This window comes from Moschus berezovskii, chromosome 2 (assembly GCF_049115385.1).
Source record: "Moschus berezovskii isolate FMDL1 chromosome 2, NW_MosBer_1.0, whole genome shotgun sequence".
Classification (NCBI taxonomy): domain Eukaryota; kingdom Metazoa; phylum Chordata; class Mammalia; order Artiodactyla; family Moschidae; genus Moschus; species Moschus berezovskii.
In genome coordinates, this window is record NC_142461.1 from 29,509,817 (window position 1) to 29,535,243 (window position 25,427).

The following is a 25,427-nucleotide window of genomic DNA, read 5'->3' on the forward strand; positions in this document are numbered from 1 at the left end:
AGTGAAGGCTGCTTTCTAGTTGTGCTGCACGGGCTTCTCGTTGTGGGGCTTCTCTTCTTGTGGAGCATTTGGGTTTCGGTAGTTGCAGCGCATGGGTTCAGTGGTTGTGGTACACAGGCTTAGTTGCTCTGCGGCATGTGGGATCTTGCTGGACCAGGTATTGAATCCATGTCTTCTGCATTGGCAGGCAGATTCTTTACCACTGAACCACCAGGGAAGCCCCCATTTTACTTTTAATTTCAAAAGATCAGCACGTTCACATCAGTTGGCTTTGGAAGTAGAGTGTGATCCAGTTCAGTTCAATTATTTCTCAACTGTGAGACCTTGGACTAGCCTGTCTGTGCCTTGATGTCCAGTTTAGATAGTAGCTACCCCCAAAGAATGTAATGAGGAGTAAGAGAAGACTGAGAATGGTACCTGAAAGATACCGGTTTCTCCTTCCCTAGTAATAGTTGGGTTTTCCCCCAAACTTTATACTTTTTATTTTGTGTTGGGGTATGTTTTTTCCAGTAGTTATGTATGGATGTGAGAGTTGGACCATAAAAAATACTGAGCACCAAAGAACTGATGCTTTTGAACTGTGGTATTGGAGAAGACTCTTGACAGTCCCTTGGACTGCAAGGAGATCAAACCAGTCAGTTGTAAAGGAAATCATCCCTGAACATTCATTGGGAGGACTGATGCTGAAGCTAAAGCTTCAATATTTTGGCCACCTGATGTGAAGAACTGACTGGTTGGAAAAGACCCTGATGCTTCGAAAGATTGAAGGCAGGAGGAGAAGGGGGCCACAGAGGATAAGAGGGTTGGATGGCATCACCAACTTGAAGAGCGTGAGTTTGAGTAAACTCCAGAAGATGGTGAAGGACAGGGAAGCCTGGCATGCTGCAGTCCATAGATCACAAAGAGTTGGACAAAACTGAGCAACTGAATTGAACTGATAGTTGATTAACAGTGTTGTGGTAGTTTCAGGTGAACAGCGAAGGGACTCAGCTATACATACATATGTATCCATTCTCCTCTCCGGAGAAGGCAATGCAACCCACTCCAGTACTCTTGCCTGGGGCAAGAATCCCAGGGACAGAGGAGCCTGGTAGGCTACAGTCCATGGGGTCGCACAGAGTCGGACACGACTGACGCGACTTAGCAGCAGCAGCAGCAGCATTCTCCCCTGAAACCCCTCTCCTGTCCAGCCTGTCACATAACATTGAGCAGAGTTCCATGTGCTGTGTAGTGGGTCCTTGCTGGTTATTCATTTTAAATATAGCAATGTGTCTATGACCTTCCCAAAGTCCCTAACTATCCCTTTCCCCCAGCAACCGTAAGTTCATTTTCTAAGTCTGTGGGTCTCTTCCTATTTTGTAAGTTCATTTGTATCATTTCTTTTTAGATTCCACATATAAGGGATGTCATAGGCTATTTCTCTTTTTCTATCTGACTTAGTGTGACACTCTCTGGGTCCATCAATGTTGCTGCAGATGGTATTATTTCACTAAAGTGGCTGAGTAATATTTCATTGTATTCTGTTCTGTTCTGTTCAGTCGCTCAGTCGTGTCTGACTCTTTGCGACCCCGTGGACTGTAGCCTACCAGGCTTCTCCATCCATGGGATTCTCCAGGCAAGAATACCGGAGTGGGTTACCATTTCCTTCTCCAGGGGATCTTCCCGACCCAGAGATCGAACCCTGGTCTCCAGCATTGGAGGCAGACGCTTTAACCTCTGAGCCACCAGGGAAGTATTTCTTTATTTCCTCATTTATTTGACTATGCCAGGTCTTGGCTGAGGCATGTAGAATCTTTTTTTTGTTGTAATTGTTGCAGCATGTAGTTCCCTCACCAGGGATTAAACCTGGGCCCCCTGCACTGGGAGCTCAGAGTCTTAGCCACTGGACCACCAGGTAAATAGCTGCATTAATATATATGTACCTCATCTTCTTTATCCATTCCTCTGTCAATGGATGTTTAGGTTGCTTCCATGTCTTGGCTATTATAAAAAGTGCCACAATGAATGCTGGGGTGCACGTATCCTTCGGATCATGTTTTTCTCCAGAGAAATACCCAGGAGTGGGATTGCAGGGTCATATGGTAGCTCTATTTTTAATTTTTTAAGGAAACTCCATACTGTTCTTCATAGTGGCTATACCAGTTTACATACCCACCAACAATGCAGGAAGGTTCCCTTCTCTCCACACACTTTCCAGAAAGTAATGGTTTTTATTTTGTTTTTAAAGGGAAGAATTCTGGGGGGGATCAAGTCTTCTTGCACTAAATGCAGACAGCAAGGGCTCAAAAACAATTCCGAGGGAACCAGATGCATCTGTGGGTCATCACCCAGGGAAAAGTGATTCATTCCCTCAGACTTTGAAGTTTAAAATGAGACACTTTAAAGAAAAATATTAAGTAAATTATAGTCTGAGTGACTCGTGGACATGCAAAATCCGTGAAGGAAGCTGTGAATGATGGTGTTTGGGGAAGCACAGGCATCATTAAATCCATCATTAAATCCATCCACACTCTGACGGGAGTATTAAGGTGTATTAAAAAGCAGAGACATTACTTTGCCAACAAAGGTCCATCTAGTCAAGGCTATGGTTTTTCCAGTAGTCATGTATGGATGTGAGAGATGGACTATAAAGAAAGTTGAGAGCTGAAGAATTGATGCTTTTGAACTGTGGTGTTGGAAAAGACTCTTGAGTCCCTTGGACTGCAAGGAAATCCAACCAGTCCATCCTAAAGGAGATCAGTCCTGAGTTTTCTTTGGAAGGACTGATGTTGAAGCTGAAACTCCAATACTTTGGCCACCTGATGAGAAGAACTGACTCATTGGAAAAGACCCTGATGCTGGGAAAGACTGAAGGCAGGAGGAGAGGGGGACTCAGAGGATGAGATGGTTGGATGGCATCACCAAATCAATGGAGATGAGTTTGAGTAAACTCCAGGAGTTGGTGATGGACAGGGAGGACTGGCATGCTGCAGTCCGTGAGGTCGCGAAGAGTCGGACACGACTGAGCCACTGAACTGACTAAACTGAGAGAGGCCAGTAGGGCCACTGCCCTAGAATACAGCAATGGAAAAGTCCAGCTCAACATTCAGCCCTTCCCCAACACAGCAGGAGGACTCCTGAGGATACATGAGGAAGGTGGACTTTTCCTCAGTCTTGCAGTCAAGTCTGCCATCTCCTACATCTTCTTCATTTCTTCCAACGACGGTGTGCCAGAAAGAGTGCAGAAAGAAGGGTCAGAAGGCCCAAGTCTTAGACCAAGAAGTTTCTTTGCTTTGTGTTCTGGATCCAGTCACTCCGCCCACTTGCTGCCTCAGTTTCCCCTATGACTTTGGGGAATGAATGAGCTGCCAAGTTCAGTGCAGGTCGGGTGGTCCTTTAACGATTGTGGTGAATCCTCAAAGCCAGCAGAGGGCGCCAGACCCTAAGGAGCAGATTCGAGTCACCCTTCAGACCCAGTAAAGGGAGGAGATAGCCACAGGGACAGAAAGAGTGACAGCTGCCAACAGAAATAGGGTAACCAAAGGACTGACTGGAGGGGCAGAACTGCTCAGGAGAGAGAGCTCGTGTGGACGCAGGGCGAGCAGTGTCCTAGCCCGGCCCTGGGCAGGACATTTACCTCTCTGGGCTAATTGCAAGGAGAGACCAAACCGACAGTATCCAAGAGCATCTTTCCCATGCCAGCCCTGCGTTCCTTTAGGAGCCTCCATTAACTGAGCGGGTGATGAAAATTCGTCTCTCTCACCCTGTTTCCGTCTCTCTTCCTCTCTCTCTCCTGCCCTCACAAAAGTAGTTTTAAATACATGAGGAAAAAAATGTAGCAACAGAGGAAGCTATTGTATTCCCCTCGAGATTCATCTAAGTTCACGTTATAAAAATTAAAGTTTTAAACTGTTTAAACTTCTCATTAGTATATTACCAGTAATGGGTGTCTTTTTAAGCTATAAAAAATTTCAGTGGGAAATAATTATCTATATTATATATAGATATAATATATATCTATATTATATCTATAGTATCTATAGCATATACTACCATAAAATATGGGCTCCCCTGGTGGCTCAGTGCTAAAGAATCCACCTGCCAATGCAGGAGACTCAGGTTCCATCCCTGGGTTGGGAAGATCCCCTGGAGAAGGAAATGGCAACCCAATCCAGTATTCTTGCCTGGGAAATCCCATGGACAGAGGAGCCTGGTGGGTTACAGTCCGTGAGGTCACAAAGAATTGGACACAACTTATCAACTAAACTTTTCCATTTAACAGTGTCCTGAATACCTTTCTGTATGACTAAAAATATCTTTCCCGTCTTCTTCGTTTCCCCTTTAGTAATGTACGTGTTTAATGCTATAAATTTCTCTCTCAGCACTGTTTCAGCCATTTTAGGGATGTAGAAATCAAGGTTCAAAGAACATAAGTGATTTTCTGAAAATTACACAGGCAGGGAGATACTGTTGGCTGGGCAGAGCAGAAGCTCTGCTGAGGCCCAGACTTCTCAAAACACCTCTCTCTCTGCTTCTAGGTAGACTAATCAGACCTCTCAGGACAGAAGTCCCTTGAGTTTGCATGCCACCAAGGGGCTCTGCGGGAGAAAACTTGGCCTGTCATTGGCCTTTAAACACGTGCAGCTGGTGGGCTGGGCTTTCCTGAAGAAGGTAGACTGGGAAGGCGCCCAGGGGAAAGCAAGCCAGGTAACGAGCCCAGAGGCAAATTCACAGCCTGTGAAAGAAATCTGTACTGGGCAGTAGGGCTGGGATGCTGGAGGATGCTGCGAAGCCAGGTGGGAAGTGAGGCTGCGTGTGTGCATGTATGCTAAGTCTCTTCAGTCGGGTCTGACTCTTTGTGACCCCATGGACTGTAGCCCTCCAAGCTCCTCTTTCCACGGGATTCTCCAGGCAAGAATACTGGAATGGGTTGCCATGCCCTCCTCCAGGGGATCTTCCTGACCAAGTGAGTCTCTTACGTCTGCCTGCATTGGCAGGCAGGTTCTATACCACTAATGCCACCTGGGAAGCCCAGGAAGTGAGACTGTACTTGACTGTAATCCAGTCTGCACTCCATACCCTGAGACTCTGGGAAGAAGAAGGCTCCGGTACAAGGGAATGAAGGATATTTCTAGGGGTCAGAAGTTTGACTATGAGAACCCATTTAGAAACAGCTGATCTGAAGTAGGTGGAAAGTTTCTACTGGCCAAAGAGAGAGACAGAAGTCCCAGAGGTCTGTGGTCAGAGGAGTAAGGAAATGGCATAGGCAGTGGTGTGGGTAGTGGGGCAACCTCAGCCAATGGAGAGGGTGGCTAGTGCAAAGGGCAGCAGGGCCATGGGACCCTAGCCCAACATGAAAGAACTGACTGTGTGTGGAACAGACTCAAGCTCAGAGAAGGAGTTGGGGGACGGGCTAATCTCAGGGGAAAATAATAGGTCTTTTGCTAATCAAAGGGCATCACTTTGAGCTCTGGGATTTTGGCATATCAGATGCAAAAGCAGCATGGTTATTATAATCAGCAGGTGAGAAATGAATACACACAACTCATATTGGTTTCTTTTTGTCTTTTTTTAGTTTAAATCAGTTTCACAGCCTCCATAGCAGACATTTTTAATCTCATTTAAAAGCTGAGGAGGCTGAGGCTCAGAGTTTTCTAAATGAATGTAACAAGAAACAATCACTTCATTCCCCCACCCGGTTTCTCTTAAATCCAGGTGCCTGTAGCAGACTTGACGGAGAGACCTGCGCATTTCCCGAAAATGCTGGGTTTGCACCTGTATACGGAGAAGGCAATGGCAAGCCACTCCAGTACTCTTGCCTGGAAAATCCTATGGATGGAGGAGCCTGGTAGGCTGCAGTCCGTGGGGTCGCTAAGGGTCGGACATAACTGAACGACTTCACTTTCACTTTCACACATTGGAGAAGGAAATGGCAACCCACTCCAGTGTTCTTGTCTGGAGAATCCCAGAGATGGGGGAGCCTTGTGGGCTTCCGTCTATGGGGTCACACAGAATCGGACACGACTGAAGTAACTTAGCAGCAGCAGCAGTAGCAGTAGCAGCAGCACCTGTATACGTAATGAGATGAAGCTTGGATGGTGTTTTTTTCAGTAGGGCCGAAGCACATTTCATTAGGTATGGGCGTTTCTGAAGTGTGTGTGATGAAGCGTGGTGGCTGAGTGTGAATATTGGGCAACTAAAGGGAAGGACCGTAGTTGTGGTCTTCCTGTGAATCCACTCCATTCCTCCTTATTTTGTAGCAGCCGTGGTGCTAGGAGGATCGATCTAAGTCAAGGATGAGCCTTGACTAGTCTTACATCACCTTTGCAGACAAAGGTCCATCTAGTCAAAGCTATGGTTTTTCCAGTAGTCAGGTATGGATATGAAAGTTGGACTATAAAGAAAGCTGAGTGCCGAAGAATTGATGCTTTTGAACTGTGGTGTTGGAGAAGACTCTTGCAAGTCCACTGGACTGCAAGGAGATCCAACCAGTCCATCCTAAAGGAGATCAGTCCTGAATATTCATTGGAAGGACTGAAGCTGAAGCTCTAATACTTTGGCCATCTGATGCAAAGAACTGACTCACTGGGAAAGACCTTGATGCTCGGAAAGATTGAAGTCAGGAGGAGAAGGGGACAACAGAGGATGAGATGGTTGGATGGCATCACTGACTCCAAGGACATGAGTTTGAACAAGTTCTGGGAGTTCATGATAGACAGGGAAGCTTGGCATGGTGCAGTCCATGGGGTCACAAAGAGTCGGACATGACTGAGTGACTGAACTGAACTGAACTGAGTCTTAGGTCAATTGTGTTCTTCTGGTGATAGGGATTGGTTCTAAAATAAGTACATGGCTCAGTTTGGGCCAATAGGATACAAACAGAAGTTTGCGGAGTATGTTTGGAAGATATTTCCTTCTCTTAACAGAAAGTACAGGAAAAGATGGTCTCATTTCTTCTGGGTGTGGTCGGGCATCAATAAGGAGTTCAAAACTGCTGCTGCCATCTCAGTAGTTGAAGCTGGCACCGGAGGAAACCATGATTAAGACGATCAAGGGGAAGTATATCCAAGCCACTGAATCAAGATCACTGGGCCCAGCTTGCCCCCAGATGCCCTGTTAAGTGAACCAGCAAATCTCCATCTTGTTTAAACCAATTTGAATTGAGTTTTCTATGATTTGTGCCTGAACTGATACAGCCTGCCTTCTGAGAAATTGAATCTCTATGAAATCAGGGTCTCCTCAACTCCCTTGGGTTTGTGTCTGAGTTTCTGAGTACTTACACGAAGCTGAGGTTGGAATGCCAGAGTAGGTATTCGGGTTCTCAGTCGTCAGCTGTCCACCTGGGCATCCACAGAGGCATCCATCACACCCCGTCATCCCTAGCGGATGGACCACATAGGTCGCTGTTGTGCTGTTGCTCCTGCCCATCTTCTGTCTCTGTCTCTCTCTCCGTTTCTGTCCCACTCTTGATCTCACAATAAACACTCTTGCCATGTGGATGTTCAGTCAGTTCAGTTCAGTTCAGTCGCTCGGTCGTGTCCGACTCTCCTCTTAGGCTAGATCAAAGTCATGTGACTTTCAACAGCTTGGTCTCCTGCAGTGCTTTTGGATGCTAGAATCCAAGGAATGCTCCTCTTACCATGCTGGGTTTGGGGAAACTCGGTAAAGTGACCTAAGGGCCCCTCTCCCCACATAACACCATGTGACACTTCCTACTTTGGATTTTATCTCGGAATTGAGCACAGGCCACCTCTGCTCTCAGATACCTAACACACTAGCCAAGGCGAGGGGTCAGCGGGTACGGGGAGGAGGCAAAAGATAGGCTGTCCCTCTTCAGGGACCCACAGCTGCTCACCCTTGCTTCCCATCTAACTCTTCTCTTCCTGCCAAACCACGAGATCTTTATCTCCTCTTGGGGCTACAGAAGTCACTCTGTTTCATATTTATCTTCTGAAATCCTTCAGAGGTACTATTTGTCCCATTTGTTCTTTTGTTTCTTACTCTCCCATTTCTTCCTTCTTTTATTTGCTAGCTCTGTTTCTGTTCTTTCAGGGCTTTTTCTAGACATTACAGCATGAATGATTAATAAATAAAAATTGAAAGTTAATCAAAACTTTTTCCTCTTCCCAGATAACACAGAGATTTTCAAATACTTCATATACTCCATTTTCACCACCTCTGATTTGTATGTTATGGTTGGCAGTATTTTAATTCTAATCTCACAGGACATTATAATTCTTAGGCTTAATGTGGTTTTCTGCAGTTATGATTCATTTAGATCTATCTGTTTTTTTAAAACCATTTTCCTTGTTATTTCTCATATCTAACATATGGGATCACTTTCTTTCTGAACCACATTCTTTAGAAATTTCCTTTCCTGAGATGAACTCTCTGTTTTTGCTTGTCATACAATATTTTTTTTCTCTTCCTTATAAATTTTCTCTTTGTATAAAATTGTAAGTTGGAAGTTGCTTTCTTTCAGCACCCTGAAGGTACTGTACTCAGTTCTGGGTTTCCATTTTCTACCAAGAAGTCAACTATTAGACTGTAATTTTTTTCACATTTTTTGATTTTCTGCAGTTCTCATTATGATGTTTCTACATGTGAGTTTCTTTCATTTATCCTCTTTGGGATTCATAGGCTTTTCAAATCTAGTGATGATTATCATTTATCAATTCCAGAAAATATCAACTAATCTCTTCAAACAGCACTTTTACCCCTTTCTTTCTCTACTCACCTTCTGAGAGTCTACTTAAATATATTGTAGGCTTTTCAACTTAACCTCATGCCTCTCACTCTCTTTTATACCTATTTTTACAAAATTCTAAACTTTCTGTATTACAGTGTGGGTAAATCCTGACCCAACATTCAGTTTTCTCTTCGAGCTGCGTTTCATCTGTTGTTAAACTCATTTATTAAGTTTTTGTTTTCATTTGTGTATTTCTCATTCATTTCTAGTTCTATGTGCTTTAAAAAAATTATTTATTTATTTGGCTGCTCCAGGTCTTCGTTGCAGCACGTCAAATCTTTAGTTTCAGCATGTGGGATCCAGTTCCCTGACCAGGGATTGAACCTGGGGCCCCCGCATTGGGAATTCAGAGTCTTAGCCACTCAGCCACCAGGGAAGTTCCTATTTGCTTTTTTTTAAAAAAAAATTTTTTTAATAAGTTTCTGTGTTTTTATCTTATTTATTTAATCTTTATGGCTGCTTGCAGGCTTTGTCTAGTTGTGGCGAGCAGGGCCTACTCTCTAGTTCCGGCGCGTGAGCTTCTCATTGCGGTGTCTTCTCCTGTTGAGAAGCATGGGCTCTAGGGCACAGGCTCAGTAGCTGTGGTGCAAGCCCAGCTGACCTGCAGCATGTGAAATCTTCCTGGACCAAGGGTAACCTGTGTCTCCTGCAATGGCAGGTAGATTCTTAACCACTGGACCACCAGGGAAGTCCCTGCTTAAAAAAAAAAAAAAGTCTTCTGCTTTTTATAGCTTTGCATTTGCTCCAGGCTTTTTCAAACTTGTCTCCTATTTTATTAAAGAAGCATTTGTTATAAATAAAGTGTCTGTAATTCCAGTTTCTGAAATTCTTCTGTGTTTATTCCTGCTCTGTGTATTTTATGCTGGCTCTTGTTCATAATTCCTAGTTTCTTTGTATATCTAATTATTTTCAGCTATGTGCTGGGTGTTGTTGGAATTATTTGTGGCTTTGGAAGAGATAACTTTTTCCAGAGAACATTTGTTGTTTGCTTCTGCCAGGCCTTGAGGTCATAACTGACCTTGCCATACCCTAAACTAAATTTGAACTTTGACACCCCCTGAACCACTCAGACTGGGAAGACCACGACTCCCAACCTGTGTAAGAATTAGTTTGCTTCTGGAGTACATGTTGAGGATGTGGTTTTTTTGAGATCCCAGTTTTTTAATAGATGGGATCTCCTACATACTCCCAACTTGTATGAGTCCTTGGCTTCCATAACCCCATATGGCTCTTGCTAGAATTGGCAGATGCTCTAGAGCAGTGGTCCCCAACCTTTTTGGCACCGGGGACCAGTTTCGCAGAAGACAATTTTTCCATGGACCCGGGTGGGTAGGGGATGGTTTTGCGCTGATTCAAGCACTTTACATTTATGGTGCACTTTATTTCTATTATTATTACATCAGCTCCACCTTGATTATCAGGCATTAGATCCTAGAGTTTTCGGGCCTCCGCCCTAGAGCAAAACCACCTCTTTTCTTGCTAACTTCACCGTGTGCCTATTTTCCTTTCAGTTGGGCCTGGTCTTTACTATCTTATTTTTTCCATGCTTTTAAGAAGATTCTCTTTATTCACTAAGTATTTTTAGTGAAATATGTTTCTCAATAACCTAGCTTGTCAAAGCTCTCAAATCTTTTGTTTAAGTCAAAGATATTCCCAGAAGACTAAATCACTTGGAAACTCAAAAGTCAGAAGATGTTCTTCTTTATATTGAATCATTTCTTCCTTGAGACTATAAGCAGAGAAACTCGAATGAGCAAAGGACTACTGGGGAGAAAGAAGTACCCCTCAATTTGGATATTATTTCAAAATATTATCCCTTCACATATGTCAACTGCTTAACTTGGTGCCTAGTCCATAGTTGCTCCTGCTGCTGCTGCTAAGTCACTTCAGTCGTGTCCGACTCTGTGTGACCCCATAGACGGAAGCCCACCAGGCTCCCCCGTCCCTGGGATTCTCCAGGCAAGAACACTGGAGTGGGTTGCCATTTCCTTCTCCAATGTGTGAAAGTGAAAAGTGAAAGTGAAGTCCCTCAGTCGTGTCCGACCCTTAGCGACCCCACGGACTGCAGCCTACCAGCTGGTGAGGACCCAAATGAGTGCGTCTCATCTCACCACGCCCACGATTCAGACCTAACATCCAGCAAGATTCTTGATCATTTCACATCATGACAACAACCAGTGTTTACCAAGCACAGCTAGTATTTGTTAGTTTCTAAATGTATTATTTATTTACTTATTTACTTGGCTGCACTTGGTCTTATTTGCAACATGCAGGATCTTTAGTCGTGGCATGTGGGATCTAGTTCCCTGACCAGGGATCGAACCCAGATCCCCTGCACTGAGAGCTGGAAGTCTTAGCCACTGGACTACCAGGGAAGTTCCCCACAGTTACTATCGTTCCCGGTACTTTACATGTACCAACTCATCTGAGGTTTACAGCAATGCTAAGAAGTTGGCACTAATATTCCCAATTTAATATAATTGGGATGATGAAGCCAAAGCACAGACAGGTTAAGCAACTAATACAAGGCAACACAGCTGGACCCAAGTGGCCTGACAGCAGAGGCCACTTGACCACCACCAACAGGCCCTTGGCCCAGAGGACCAGATGGCCAACTCTGTGACAGCTGAAAGCCACATGGGACTTAATCCTAATGTAATATTTAGCTGTGCTTTCAATATGGGGGCATTGTTGTTGCTGTCACTTAGTCACTAAGTCGTGTCTGACATTTTGTGACCCCGGCGCTGTAGCTGGCCAGGCTCCTTTGTCCATGGGATTTCCCAGGCAAGAATACTGGAGTGGGTTGCCATTTCCTTCTCCAGGGGATCTTCCCGACCCAGGAATTGAACCTAGGTCTCCTGCATTGCAGGCAGATGATTTACCAACTGAGCTATGAGGGAAGCCCATTAAGTAAGTAGCTATAAAAATAAATTTTAAAAAACTGCATTTTTGTTTTCAGCCAAAAGTAAAACAAAAACCACCAAAAAACCTTGCATTGCTCTTTGTGACACGTAAAGACACGCCTTGTTCTCACAACCATAGGTTGGGTCCCTCTTTAAGGAGATATCAGACATCAGAGATCTAATAATAAAGTTAGAGGAGTGTCACCCTTGCAAAATGACAAAAGTCCATAGTCCATAGTTAGGGTTCAGCAAACAGTTGCTGTTGTCATGATTATTATTTCTATGTCCAAACTCATCTTCTCTATGAGGCCTTCCTTCTCTAACTTTGTCCCATTCCGATTCTTCTTTTACTGCATTTTATCAAAGTAACCCTTAGCCTGCTATCCCCTGACATCTTGTTGATTACTCTTAACTGTGTTTTCAAATGTGCCCTTTTTTCTTGGGAAAGTGCAGTGAATGAACATCATGCCCAGAAGCTTTTGCAAGTGTCTCAGGGTTGTTTCTTTGTTAAATCTGGTATCAGGGCTGTTTCAGTTGCAGGTGGCAGAAGACTCAATTCAAACTGCATTAAAAACAACAACAACAAAAAGATTCCATTGGTTAATGTAACAGAAAAAAAAAAACAATATAAAGTCTTCAGATACAGTTTGATCCAGGGGCTCAATGAATGTCAGGAAGACCTGATCTTTCTTATTATATCGTGGTTCTTTTATTCTCTTTTTTGTCTTCATTCTCAAGCAGCTCTGCTGTGTGTGGTAGCAGAAACTCCACACATACATCCTCACAGCTCCAAACCCAGGGAAAGAGTCCCCATTACCTGTAGCAGAAGTCCCAGGATTCACCTCTATTGGGCTGATTCAGTCTATCCCTCTTCACTGTGGTCAGGGGAATCTGATGTGCTCATTGGCTAAATCTGAGTCAGCTGTATACTTCCTGGAACTGATGGGTGAGCCCCTCTGAGATTCAGATGCTCTGAGATTGGAGGAAATGTGGTACACTGAAGGAAAACTTGAGGGGTTGCCAAAAGAGGGGTGAAATGGATCCTGGGTAGACAAAAGCACCATCTGTACATTTCGGTCTCCAACAGTTGACAGAAAAAGGCCCAGTAATGGGGTTTGTGGGGCTGACTAAATTGTAGTAACAAGGTGATGGTTTAGTCCAGGTCCCTGGGACACTGGCATAGGAGCTGCTTGGTTTCGGCCACACACACACAGGACAGGAGCTGGGGTCTGGCTGACTGGCATGAAGGGGACTCATCCTTGACCCCCTCCAGCTGCTTTACTCCTTCTTATATAAAAATAACACTTAAACAGAATCCCAACCCCATATCCTAGACAAATCAGCGATCCAGAGATGGTGGCCAATTTCACCGTAGGGTCAGAGGGCAGTGTCCTTATTACACCCAGTTTTGAGATGGCGCCGAGAAGGAGGGTTTCAAGAAATATGATACCATTACCAGAGAATAAACTCTAACACCCAAGGAGTATTTATTTCCCAACCAAAGCCAGTACCTTCTGCTGATTCGCCCAGCGGAAGAGGATGGGTGGGGCTGGGCTGGCCCCAAGAGCAGGTGTGGGAGCTCCTTTTTCACAACTGGAAAATCACTATGAGTTTAGTGTTGGGCAGTGCTGGTGTGTGCCCCAGCCTGGCCCTCTTCCATCCCAACCTCGGTGCCACCACGAGATGACTACTGGAGAGTCAGAGATCCCCCCGACCCTCTCCCACCCTCAGCCTGCCTGCTTTCAGAACCTTGTAGCTAGAGGGTTAGGGGGACTAGAAGCAGGTAGTGAGACAGTAATTATAGTAACCACTTACTGAGCATATATTACATGACAGGCCTGTGCTTCATTTATATTACGCTTAGTGGCGGAGAGTGTGGTGCTAGTTCAGAAACATTGGGTTTGACCCTGGGCAATGTCTTGGGCTTCCCTGGTGGCTCAGCTGGTAAAGAATCTTCCTGCAATGTGGGAGACCTGGGTTCAATCCCTGGGTTGGGAAGATCCTCTGGAGAAGGGAACTGCTACCCACTCCAGTATTCTGGCCTGGAGAACTTCATAGACTGTATAGTTCATGGAGTCTCAATGAGTCTGACATGACTGAGCGACTTTCACTTTCATCTCACTAGCTCTGGGATTTTGATCAAGTGACTTAATCCCTTGTGCCTTGATCTTGTGATCTGTATAATCATAGCAGTAAAGCATTTACCACATAGGGTTGTGAGGGACTGCCTGGGATACTGCCCACAACGTGTTTTGCAGTGTCTGGCAGATCTTTAGCACTGCATACATATAAAGCATCATTATATACACTTGTAATTTATCACCCTACCCTGATCCTGCCGGGTAAATACATTAGTTAGACAGAGGCTTGGCTGCTGTAGCAAAGTTTCTATTGATTAGTGTCTTAAACAAGATAGATGTTCATTTCTTTTTATAACACAACAGGTCAGAGATGGGGAGTGGATGAGACTCTATTATTTTCAACCTCAATTCTCCCACCAACAAGTTGAAATGACCAATCTAACTCCCACCATCACATCATAATTCCAGTCAGTAGGAGGAGGAAAATCTGCCCTTTCCTCCTGAGGGCATCCTTAGAGGTTGCAGATAACGTTGCTGTGCAGATCCCATTGGTCAAGCTTAGTCACATGGCCACGCTATCTGCAAAGAAAGCTGGGAAATATAATCCTATACTTCATTTAAACTGTGGGGAATTGCCAGTAGAGGAAGAAGAAGGGGAAAATAACTATTGCTTTACCAGAGCCCATACTGGGCCACCCGTCACTCTACCTTGCATTTAGCACCCTCTGAAGAGAGCCAGATTCTTTACCGTCTGAGCCGCCAGAGTTGAGGCCATCACCGATGCAATGAGCATGAACTTGGGCAAACTCCAGGAGACAGTGAGGGACAGGGAGGCCTGGCATGCTGCAGTTCATGGAGTGCAAAGAATCGGACATGACTGGGGGGGCTGAACAATAATAACAATGAAGAGAGGCAAGACAGAGTTCCATCTAGACTCAGCTCCAGCTCAGAACTCAGAATATGTGAGGGCCTGGGTATGGATGGCATCCTCAGAGTCTAGAGCCCTGTGAACCAAAAGGCAGGTAATCTGGCCCTCCCCCTCCCTGAGATAACAGGGGAGGGGGAACAGGATAAACTCCAGAACACAAAGAATGGCAAACACCGGGCAGTCACCTGATCTTTAGCAATAACTAAATCCAGTTGGACAGGAATTGCAGCATGGCTTCCCCAGAGAGGAGTCGGTTCTAGGGTGGCTCATCCAGCCACTACCGGTCCTGCTGTCTGGGAGGGAAGCTTTATACTCTCCTATTGGCTTCTGCCATTGCCTCCTGGAGGTTATTTCTCACACAACATCCCCTAGGCTGTTGGTGAACACGGCCATCCTTGCAGACCTTACACAGCCCTCTTTCTGCTGGTACAGATTTCGAGGGCTAGGGACAACTGGGTGGGTGGGGGAGCAAACCAGTTTTTGCTGACCAGGCTTATAGTTTCTCTGCCAATATTACACCCTCAAAATCTCCCAAGGCTACTGATTGACTTCATATTTGTATAACCACAGCCAAAGGTCTCATCATTTTCCTGCTTGATTATTCTGGACTTGGCATTCTTCCCATTCTCTTTTGAACTGCTGGTGGCTACCTTGAGGTCGTCAAAAAAATATGCTTGGTTGTAAAGTGTTAGTCACTCAATCGTGTCTGACTCTTTGTAACCCCATGGACTGTAGCCAACCAGTCTCCTCTGTCCATGGAATTCTCCAGGTAAGAATACTGGAGTGAGTTTTCCATTCCCTTCTCCAGGGGATGGGGTTCCCAACCATGAGAGAGCGAACCTGGGTCTCCTGCATTGCAGGCAGATTCTTTACCATCTGAGTCACCAGGGAACTTTCCTGTTTTGCCCATGGGACTGGTTTCCATTATCTACAGAATTGGGTGCACTCGAGAAAGGTTTAGAACCCTTGCTAAGGTTGCCTCTTTCAAGCCACCACTTTACAACTCACTGCCTGAGTGCATTTCTCTTATAGGACCTTGTCTGTAGCAGCCAGCAGAAGCCAATACATGCTAGTTTCCATGAGTTACAGGCTCTGTTAGCATATGATGACCTTTCATGGCATCATAGATGACAGATCATATGTTTTGCTGTAACATAACAATGGTCACCAGCTTACCAGCGTGCAATAGTTTTCTTTGTTACCTGAAGTCCAATTTCCAAACCAATGCCACTTGTTTTAGGCTTTTGAAGCAGTGTCACTTCCAGATATCAGATTTTGCATTAGTTAGAATACATGTTTGGTTGCTATAACAAACACTCAGTTTAAGAATGACTTAAACAAAGGCGTTTACTTCTCTAGTGTTGCAGTCTCCAGACAATCTAAACCTGGAAGGGTGACTCTGAAACCTTGAACAAAAGTTTTCCTTCTTGGCTGTGAGATAGCTGCTCTAGCTCCTGCCGTCACATTAGCATTCCAGCCATCAGAGGAGGAAAGGAACCCGTGCTCTTTCTTTTAGGGCCTGATGCAGAAGTTGCTCCCATCATTACCACTCACATGGGTCAAATTAATTCTCAAGGCCATATTTTACTGTAAGGGCTGGGAACAGGTCTTTGTTATAGGTAGCCATTCCAGTTAAAATTCAAGTGATTCTATTACAAAAGCAAGAAGAGAGAAAGAGTTATTAGGAGGCAACTGGCAGTGTCTGGCACAGAATGTTTTTATCCTCATTTTACATTCGCAGAAACATGCTTAGAGAAAACAAGCAATGCTTTCCAAGGTCAAATGGCAGAACAAGAATTTTAACAAGGTTGATCTGACCCCAAAACAGATTTTCCCTCACATCCGACCAATATAGTGTGGTCATCAAGGTACCCAGTGTTTACTAAGATATAAAAGACATTCACATGTGAATAATTATGTGAGTGCCAGCCCAGTGTACACTGAGATGTGCGCACAGAGCATGGCTATAGGATCAGTGCAATGAGGATGATTGAGCGAACGACCACTCCTGGAGATGGTGAAGGACAGGGAAGCCTGGGGTGCTGCAGATCATGGAGTTGCAGAGTCGGACACCACTGAGTGACTGAGCGCAATAAGGGTGACACAATCAAGGGAGACTTTACTGGAAGAGGAGCCCTGCTTCTGGTCTTGCAGGTGAAACATGTCTGAGTTAAGGGGAGAATGAGGTGTTGCAGGAGAAGGCAGTGGTGTAAGCTGCACATGTTCTGTATCTGGCTTGGCTGTGAAGGGGTCCAGAGGATAAGGGGATGGGGCTTTACAGGACTGAGGCACTACCTATCTCCAGGGATGGTCCACGTGACCTTTCCCCCATTTGAAATGTCCCGTTGGCTGTGCCTTTGCTAGTCCATCATCTGGGACCAAACAGGAACAAGCCTCAGGGGCCCTGCAGAAGGGGAACTGCACCCATCCCCAGTACTGACCAAGACACACATGTCAGGCAAGCCTCTTCCTGGCTCTGTTCTCCTCCGCCATCCCCATAGGCAGTACAGGGGCTTTGAGGGATGATGGGAAATATGTTCACTAAATCAGCAAGAAATCCAGTAACCCATTACTGAGCATCCGTTCAGCTCACAGTGAGACAGGGATGGAAGAGGCTGGAAAGAGACGAGGAAGGGGAGGGGGGCAGAGAGGAGAGCTGGAGCAGCTGGGTCAGCATTCCCAATTTGGACACTGACTCAGGCCCCAGGAATGCTTAGGAAGCGGGGGGAGCAGCCTCCAGAGCCAGCTGGGATCTTGTTGGCCCCGGGAGACAGAGAAACAGCGCACACAGCTGAATGAGGGGACAGTGGCTCCTGCACACCTGGATCTACCTCCATAGGTACAAACAGGTGTCTTTCACACTGGAGACAAGTGCAAGCCCACTACATGCCATCAAGGTGATCCTCAGGACTCCCCACCTGCCTGAACCATCCAGTTCCAGCTCCTTCACCTAGAGAAGAACAGGCCCCTGGGACTCGAATAGTGACACCTGGACACACACTGGCCACTCTCCCAGGACCACCCACAAACCTCTTAGCCCCAACCTGCCAGCCGGCTGCAACCTGCCCTTTCCAACTCCAGCACCACCCATGACCCTGGTTTGTACAAGGAAGAGAGTTCAGCTCAACTGCCTCTGTTTTTCCTCCTTTGGCACCTGACAAAGATGAGAGGGGCTCTCAGAGAAGAAACCCCAGGGTTCTGAGAGATCCCCTCCTCCCACCCCAGCACCCACCGTCCCCTCACAGCAGCGTCCTTCTCTCCCATCATCGGACACCCAGGAGGCAGACAGAACCAGGCATCAAGATTCCAGGTGCGCCCCTCCCTTCACCTCCCCAGCAGCCCCCAGGCTTCAAGGCTGGAGCAGCTGCGCGGGTGGACCCCTTCCTCCCCAGTGCCTGACACCCAATCAGAGAGAACCCGATCCGGGAGGGCAGGGTGCCAGGGGCCGGGCCCAGAATAGTGCTGCCCAGATACAGTGTTGCGCACTCGCTCATGGAGCCCGCGGAGCTGGAGCACGCGCTGCGCAGGGTACCGGGGTCCCGGGGGGCCGTGAGCTGGGGCAGCTGAGGCCACAGGGCTGAGAGCACCCTGCCGCATGGATCTGTGCGTGTGTGCGTACATGTGGACATGTTTAACCACGATTTTCTCCGTGTATAGGAGCAGGAGGCTGTCTGCATGTGTATATTCTTGGTGTGCGTCTATGTGCCTGTGTGTGTGTCTGGGGAGGGTTAAGTATGCGAGTTTCTGAGTGTATGTAAGTGTCTGGGGAGGTTGTATGTGTTTATGTGTATCTGTGGGATGCGTGTTTGTGTGTTTGTGGGGGGGGGTGTGTGATTGTGTATGTGTGGCGGGAAGGGCGGCTCCTGTGGTTCTGAGTGTAGGATGTTCTCCCCACCCCTTCAGTCACTCTTCTCCACACAGACCCCCTCCTGGAGCAGCTTTGGGGGACCCGAGCATCAAGGTAGGTGGGGCTGCCCCTCCTCATGGGCCCAGCCTCTTCCACTTCCTTTCCTCCCACGTCTCTAGGCTCCCAATCTCCCCCACATCACTAGCCTGTCTTCGTCTCCTTTTCCTTCTTTGTTCCTACTCGCTTCTTCTTCCTCCTTTTCCCTCTCTCCTCCTTCCTCTTTCAGAAGAAGAAAGGAGGTGGGTGGATCTAGAGTCTGAAGATTTGGAGCCTCCTGACTTTATCACGCGTTAGCTGTGTGATCTGTGGCAAATTGCTTAACCTCTCTGATCTCAGGTCCCTTGTTAGTAAAATAGGGATGATACTAATGCCTCCCTTATAAGATTGCTATGAGGTTTGAATGAGAAATACATTGGAGGAAAAGACCTTTAGACGTTTGCAAATATTGAATATTATTGCTAATAACATTTCAATTGTTTTATTGTGTTCAGTTCAATTCAGTCGCTCAGTCGTGTCCTCCCCATTAACCGAACAGGTCCCATTCCTCTTCCAGAGATGAGCTTCCTAGAGCAAGGAGACAGCACTTCATGGCCATCACCAGCCATGACCACCAGCGCAGAAATAAGCCTTGGGGAACAGGGGACCAAGGTCTCAAGATGGACAAGCCAGGAGGATGTAGAGGAAGGGGAGCTGCCTGGCCTGGAGGAAGGTGATTCCACGGCCAGTTCTGGGGAGATGGGACTGGGGGTAGTGGGAAGTCCCTGAGATTGGAGCTGGCCTTGCCCTGGATCCCTCCATAACACAGACGCATGACATCCTGTGGCCTCAGTTTCCCCACATGAGAGAGGGCAACTGCAGTGCTGATCCAGGGGCCCAGTGTGGCCAGCTCAGGACAGAGCCACCCTCTGATGTGACTCTTCCCACACTGCTCTGAGGATGAAGGGAGACAACAGATGGGAACATGCTTTGGAAGATGGAGTTACTGTCCTCTCCCCATGAACAGGTCCCCAGTCCAGGCCAGCTGCTGAGTCCACCGGGCTGGAGGCCACATTACCCAAGGCCACTCCCTTGTCCGGAGTGGGCACCCCCACAGCAGAGCGAGACAGCCTCCCCGCTGACTGTACAGCCTCCACTTCCGGCTCCAGCACAGACGATCTGGATCTGGGCATAGAGTTCTCAGCCCCAGCAGCATGGGGAGATGAGCTCGGCCTGGCGGAAGAGAGGCTGGCCCAGTGCCCATCCCCGCAGGGGCCGGTGCTCAGGCTCGGCTGGGACGATGAGCTGCGGAAGCCAGGGGCCCAGGTCTATATGCACTTCATGCAGGAGCACACCTGCTACGATGCCATGGCAACCAGCTCCAAGCTGGTCATCTTCGACACCATGCTGCAGGTGAGGCCGCCGCTCTGCCCCACCTGCATGCTCAGCCCCCAGGATGCCCTGCAGCCCTGCCCGGCTGCATGCCCCTTCCAGAATTCCTTCTTGGCACCATGGAGACCGGGAGAGGGGAGCTTTTGCTCTCTGTGTGCACCCCCTAATTGTCATCCCAGCTCTACAACTCAGTATCTACAGGGTTTGGGGTAGGTCTTTTTACTTCGCTCATCTCTAAAATGGGGATAGGAATGCCTGCTTTACCCTACAAGTTTCAGAGGACTCCTGGGCCAATCGAGGATGATGGGAGCATTTTTCACACCCCGAATTGTATAGAAAGCATTTTCTTCTCACTGTGTATCGAAGACCAGAGTGTAGTGGAGAGAGAAACAAGGTATATCTATGACCCACAGTTCACTTTGATTCTAGCGGTATATGAACAAAAATATTTAATTTAGTAGCTTTGTATTTATTTTGATATGTGTTAGAAAGCTACAACCAGCACATATGGATAGTATTGCTTCCAATGAGGCCAAAATGAGTCAATGTAAAATATATTTAGAGAAAAATACTTTGTAAATATCAGATCATTACACCTCTAGTATTTAGATTGGCACAAATTATTCTGTGTGCATCTGTACACTTAGGACTTTGATGTAGAAATACTGGGTTTGTCTCCTACGACCTGGTGTGCCTGTTAAGGGGTCACCTAATGCCCCCGGTCACCTGCAGCCTTATCTCTGTAGCAAATGTGCCCATGAGGGTCGTGTCAAGTGGCAGGCCGGCTCCTGGAGTGGAGGGCCTGTGAGAAGGCCCCTTGGAAGGCCCCTGGTCAGGACAGTGGACTCTGACAGGTGGTGAGCAACTCACCCTCAACTGTTCTCCCTGTGGCTCAGATCAAGAAGGCCTTCTTTGCCCTGGTGGCCAATGGCGTCCGGGCCGCACCTCTATGGGACAGCAAGAAGCAGAGCTTCGTGGGTGAGGAGGGGCCAGGGAGGGGAAAAGGGGGACCTTGTGGGGCGATTCTGGGGCTGAGCTCTGGGGCAGGGCCCTGGCTTGGGGGGAACAGGTTGGCTGGGACCCCCATATGTGGGACAGCTATGACCAGCTGATGGAGAAGGGGCTGAGCCCTCCACCTGCCTCCTGCCACAGGGCCCAGGGTGAACCCCACATCTCTCTCTCCCCTCCCCCACCCCCACAGGGATGCTGACTATCACAGACTTCATCTTGGTTCTGCATCGCTATTACCGGTCCCCGCTGGTGAGGAGTGGGCTCAGTGTCCTGGGGGCACCCATCTGGACTGGGGCGGAGGGAGTTCAGGGAGCCCACATCTGACTTGGGGAGTTCTGTTGATGTTCTAGGTCCAGATCTATGAGATTGAAGAACACAAGATTGAGACCTGGAGGGGTGAGTGGGTTAAGGGTCCTGCAAAGGGGCTGTGATGGACAGGGAGGACTGGCGTGCTGTGATTCATGGGGTCGCAAAAAGTTGGACACGACTGAGCGACAGAACTGAACTGAACTGAGAGGGTGTGTGGTGTCAAGGACCCGGTGTAGAGGATGGGCAGGGGGGAGTTCCTGGAGGGGGCAGGGGAAGGGTAATAGAGAGCTCAGAGGACTCAAAAGAGGGGAGATAGTCTGGGGGCTGCTGGGTGAGACAGACCAGCTCCCTTGCCCTGACTCTGCTTTTCTGCAGAGATCTACCTTCAAGGCTGCTTCAAGCCTCTGGTCTCCATCTCTCCCAGTGACAGGTAAGCGTCCCCAGACAACCACTTGAGCCTCCTTGCCCTGCACAGACCCCCCTTGCCAGCTCCTCCGTTCATTCTTGGAGGACTGCAGATAAGGCCGCCTCGGCACCCTGTCCTCCTTCCCCGGGGCTGGGGTAAGGGCACCTCTCCCCAGGCGGCCCCAGCCTCATCGCTCCCACTTCTGCAGCCTGTTCGAAGCTGTCTACACCCTCATCAAGAACCGCATCCACCGCCTGCCAGTCCTGGACCCTGTCTCAGGCGCCGTGCTGCACATCCTCACACACAAACGGCTTCTCAAGTTCCTGCACATCTTTGTGAGCCTGGGCACAGCCTCCGGGGACCACCAGAGGGGCGAGAACGCTTCTGCCCTCGGGTTTGGGAGGGGGCAGCTGGGAGCCCCCTGGGGGCTGCTCCATCCTGAACCCTACCTGTCTGCAACCCAAGCAGGGCACCCTGCTGCCCCGGCCCTCCTTCCTCTCCCGCACCATCCAAGATCTGGGCATCGGCACATTCCGAGACTTGGCTGTGGTGCTGGAAACGGCACCCATCCTCACTGCGCTGGACATCTTTGTGGACCGGCGCGTGTCTGCGCTGCCGGTGATCAATGAAGCTGGTACCTACATCCAGGATGGGGATTCTGGCTGGGGTGGGGCTGTGGGGAGCCGGGGTCTATGTGACCTTAGCTCGAGACCCAGGATGGAGTCAGGGCTGGAAGTCTCTGCCTGCTTTGAGCCTTGGATCAATTATTTAGCCTCTCTAAGCCAGACATCAGGTTCTTGCTCTGAGAATCAGCTGTAAACTGCTTCAAAGTTAAAAATTAGCATAATGAATTTGGCTATCAGGAAATGTTTTACTTTATTTTTAATTACAAAAAATTTCAAATGTATAAAAATGGTAGAGAACACTGTGTAATGAACCTCATGGATCCACCTGGATTAACTACTGTTAACACACTGCCATAACCAGTTCTTCCTCTTTTTTTTATGCTGAAGTAATTTAAAGTACAGAATCATGTCATTTCACCTCAACACTTCATCTGCATCTCTTAAATAAGTATATTTCCTACATCACCTGATGAAATTACGAATAATGTATTAATGTTATCTAAAATCCTAGCCTAACTCTCATTTCCCCATTTTTCTGAAGAATAATTTTTTTACAGTTGATTTGTTCAAATCAGGATCCAATTAAGGTCTATGCTTTGGATTTGCTTCTTTTATCCCTAAAGTGTCTTTTACTCTAGAACAGTTCCTTCCCCGCTTAATTTTCATGGCGTTGATGACGGGAAGCCTGGGTCCTGTAGCATGTCCCGTTCCCAGAGGTCTGCCTGTGCGTTTTCTGCAGATGGCCTTTACGCTGGTCCTCTGTTCCTGTTTCCTGTAAGCTGAAAATTAGATCTGAAGGCTCACGCCGATTCAGGCTCTACATTTGAGGCTAGACTATCTCAGAAGCGATGTCACACACTCATATCTCATCTCATTGGGAGGCATGGTGTCGGGTGTCCGTCTCTGAGACACTGTTTGATCCCTGGGTTCAGGGCGGTGGCAGCCTGATGCCAGTAACCTGGAGGGGTGGGGAGGATGTTGAGTTCATTCTGAAAGCCCACGCTAGGCCCTTGTATAGCATCCTAGTTCTGACCTGACCCTTTCCCCTGTCTTTCTCTCACCTTCCCCCCTGCCTCTCCGACTCCTGCAGGACAGGTCGTGGGCCTCTACTCCCGCTTTGATGTGATTGTAAGTGCCTGGGGGGATGGAGGAGGAGCTGGGGGTGCCACAGGGAGCCTGTGGTGTGAGGATCCATGGGGGAGGGAGCATCTGATGACCAGGGGATCCTTGAGCCTTGGGGGGGCTGGAGCCTGGCTGAGGGCTGACGAAGAGCATTGCTCCCTCCCTGCCCAGCACCTGGCAGCGCAACAAACGTACAACCACCTGGACATAAGTGTGGGAGAAGCACTGAGGCGGAGGACGCTGTGTCTAGAGGGAGTCCTATCCTGCCAGCCCCACGAGACCTTGGGGGAAGTCATCGACCGGATTGCCCGGGAGCAGGTACCCCATGCCCCTTCAGACACGCTCCTAATATGCGAGGCCAGCCTTCTCATGAGCAACTCCAACTCACTCTATCCATCAGGCACCTGCCCCATCCTCCCATCACATGGCCAAGCTCTCGGTGTCCACACTGGCCAGTGACAGGTCCTGTCCTTGGGGCCCTCGTGCTAAGGGCCCCAGCCAGTGACCACCCCAGGCAGGCAGAGCTCCTGCTAACTGGGAGACACTAGTTTACTAGGAAACACTCTCTTGCTCTTCCAGTTATGTTAAACTGTTGTCCCTGATTCTTGGTGTCAACCTCATGGGCTGCTGTAGCCACACAGCGCCGCCCCCTCACTGCACCTCTGTGGGCCCACAGGTTCACCGGCTGGTGCTTGTGGATGAAACCCAGCACCTCCTGGGCGTGGTGTCCCTCTCCGACATCCTTCAAGCTCTAGTGCTCAGCCCCGCTGGCATCGACGCCCTTGGGGCCTGAGAAAGTCCAAGTCCTCACTCTCGGGCCACCTTCCACACCTGGAAGCCAGTGAAGGGAGCCAGGGACTCGGCCTTCTCCTCCCCCACCCCCTTTTGTGGGTTCCGCTCTCGTTCAGGTAGGCTCTGCTCTGTACCACTGACCTCAGCCCCAGCCCCTCAGACTCCCCGGGGAACCCACACCTCAGATGGGGGCCCCACTGAGGAAGGGAGGGGCCCAGTTCAGAGCTGAGCAGCCTCATGAAAACTGCTAGTGTCCCATTGCGGGCCACTGCTTTGTCCCGTTCTCAGCTGAGGTGAAGGAGGCCCTCACAAAAGGGGCGGACAGGGGCCAGAGCAAAGGCAAGGGCAGCAATGTGACTTCAGGGGCCCCCGGGGAAATTGACCCGCCCTCTCACAAGTCAATTTCCGCCTGCTTGGGCTTCCACTGGGAGGAAGCCAGTTACTAAACCTGGGTTGAATGGAATTTCCACACCCAGTAAGAACTAAGGCTGAAAGGAGAGAGCTTATCTCTCTAAGTAATCATCGCAGTCCACTGGACATGATCTCACACTCTTTCCTGGCAGCACATTTGCGAGGGGGTTGCAGAGAGTGGGGGCACAGGTTCCACCTGCTTGGCAAAGGATGGCAAGACTGAGGTTCTCCTATCGGAAAGGCAACCTCCCCTCCTTATTTAGTCTTCCTCTTTCCCTCACAGGTTTCTATAGCCCTCCCCAGTTGCCCCCTGCCCTGCCTGTGCTCCCAGAAGCCCTCAGGAATGCCCGGTCCACCATGAATGATGAAATTAAAGAGAACAGCTGAGTCAAGCCCAGAGCTCTTGGAATCAGAGGCACTAGGATTACCCTGGGGCTGACTGCTCCCTGCCACCCACCCACACCGCTCTCCCTCTCCTGGCCCCAGTGGGGCTCTGGAGTTCAGGCAGGGGCTCTGGATTCTTCCACTTCTGGATTACCTGGCATCATGCCCCCAGCTCCTGGAGTCCCACGTGTGCTTCCCCCATGGACACTGCTCTAGCGGTTCCTCCCGACTTTGTCACTGCCCTCCTGCTCCCCCAGCACTGCATTTCAGGGCTGCCTGCAGGACCCCACAGAGCAGCAGTTTTGTAGAGCTGCCAGTTGGAGTGGGGTTCCCTCTCCATTCTCAACCTTAGCTCTCACCATCGAGCAGTGTTCTCAGTCCCCAGGGAGGGCCTGCATTTGGATCACTGAGGATGAACCATCGAGACAACAAAAAGGAAATAAACAGCCCA

At 48.4% G+C, this 25,427-nt stretch overlaps 1 protein-coding gene across 14 annotated transcripts; it reads left to right on the forward strand.

Annotated features, from left to right (window-relative positions):
* The first annotated feature begins 17,421 nt into the window (after nt 1-17,421).
* PRKAG3 (protein kinase AMP-activated non-catalytic subunit gamma 3) lies at nt 17,422-25,084 on the forward strand. 14 transcript variants are annotated; one of them, XM_055397611.2, is made up of 14 exons: nt 18,114-18,168; nt 18,544-18,601; nt 19,101-19,256; nt 19,551-19,936; nt 20,812-20,893; nt 21,117-21,175; nt 21,277-21,322; nt 21,611-21,665; nt 21,850-21,976; nt 22,107-22,275; nt 23,358-23,395; nt 23,561-23,707; nt 24,066-24,297; nt 24,876-25,084. In XM_055397611.2, the coding sequence occupies exons 1-13, from the start codon at nt 18,133-18,135 to the stop codon at nt 24,180-24,182; spliced, it is 1,476 nt and encodes a 491-aa protein (XP_055253586.2). In that variant the 5' UTR covers nt 18,114-18,132; the 3' UTR covers nt 24,183-24,297; nt 24,876-25,084. The 14 variants fall into 14 exon arrangements, with proteins under 14 accessions (XP_055253593.2, XP_055253586.2, XP_055253587.2 ...); XM_055397612.2 differs by having other exon boundaries at nt 22,110-22,275; XM_055397609.2 differs by having other exon boundaries at nt 18,117-18,168; nt 19,083-19,256.
* The last annotated feature ends 343 nt before the right edge of the window (nt 25,085-25,427 follow it).

Coding starts and splice junctions, on each gene's coding strand:
- PRKAG3 (XM_055397606.2), top strand. CDS start 18,481: ATGTGTGGCGGGAAGGGCGGCTCCTGTGGTTCTGAGTGTAGGATGTTC. Junction 19,937..20,811: donor TCTTCGACACCATGCTGCAG/GTGAGGCCGCCG, acceptor CCTGTGGCTCAG/ATCAAGAAGGCCTTCTTTGC. Junction 20,894..21,116: donor CAAGAAGCAGAGCTTCGTGG/GTGAGGAGGGGC, acceptor CCACCCCCACAG/GGATGCTGACTATCACAGAC.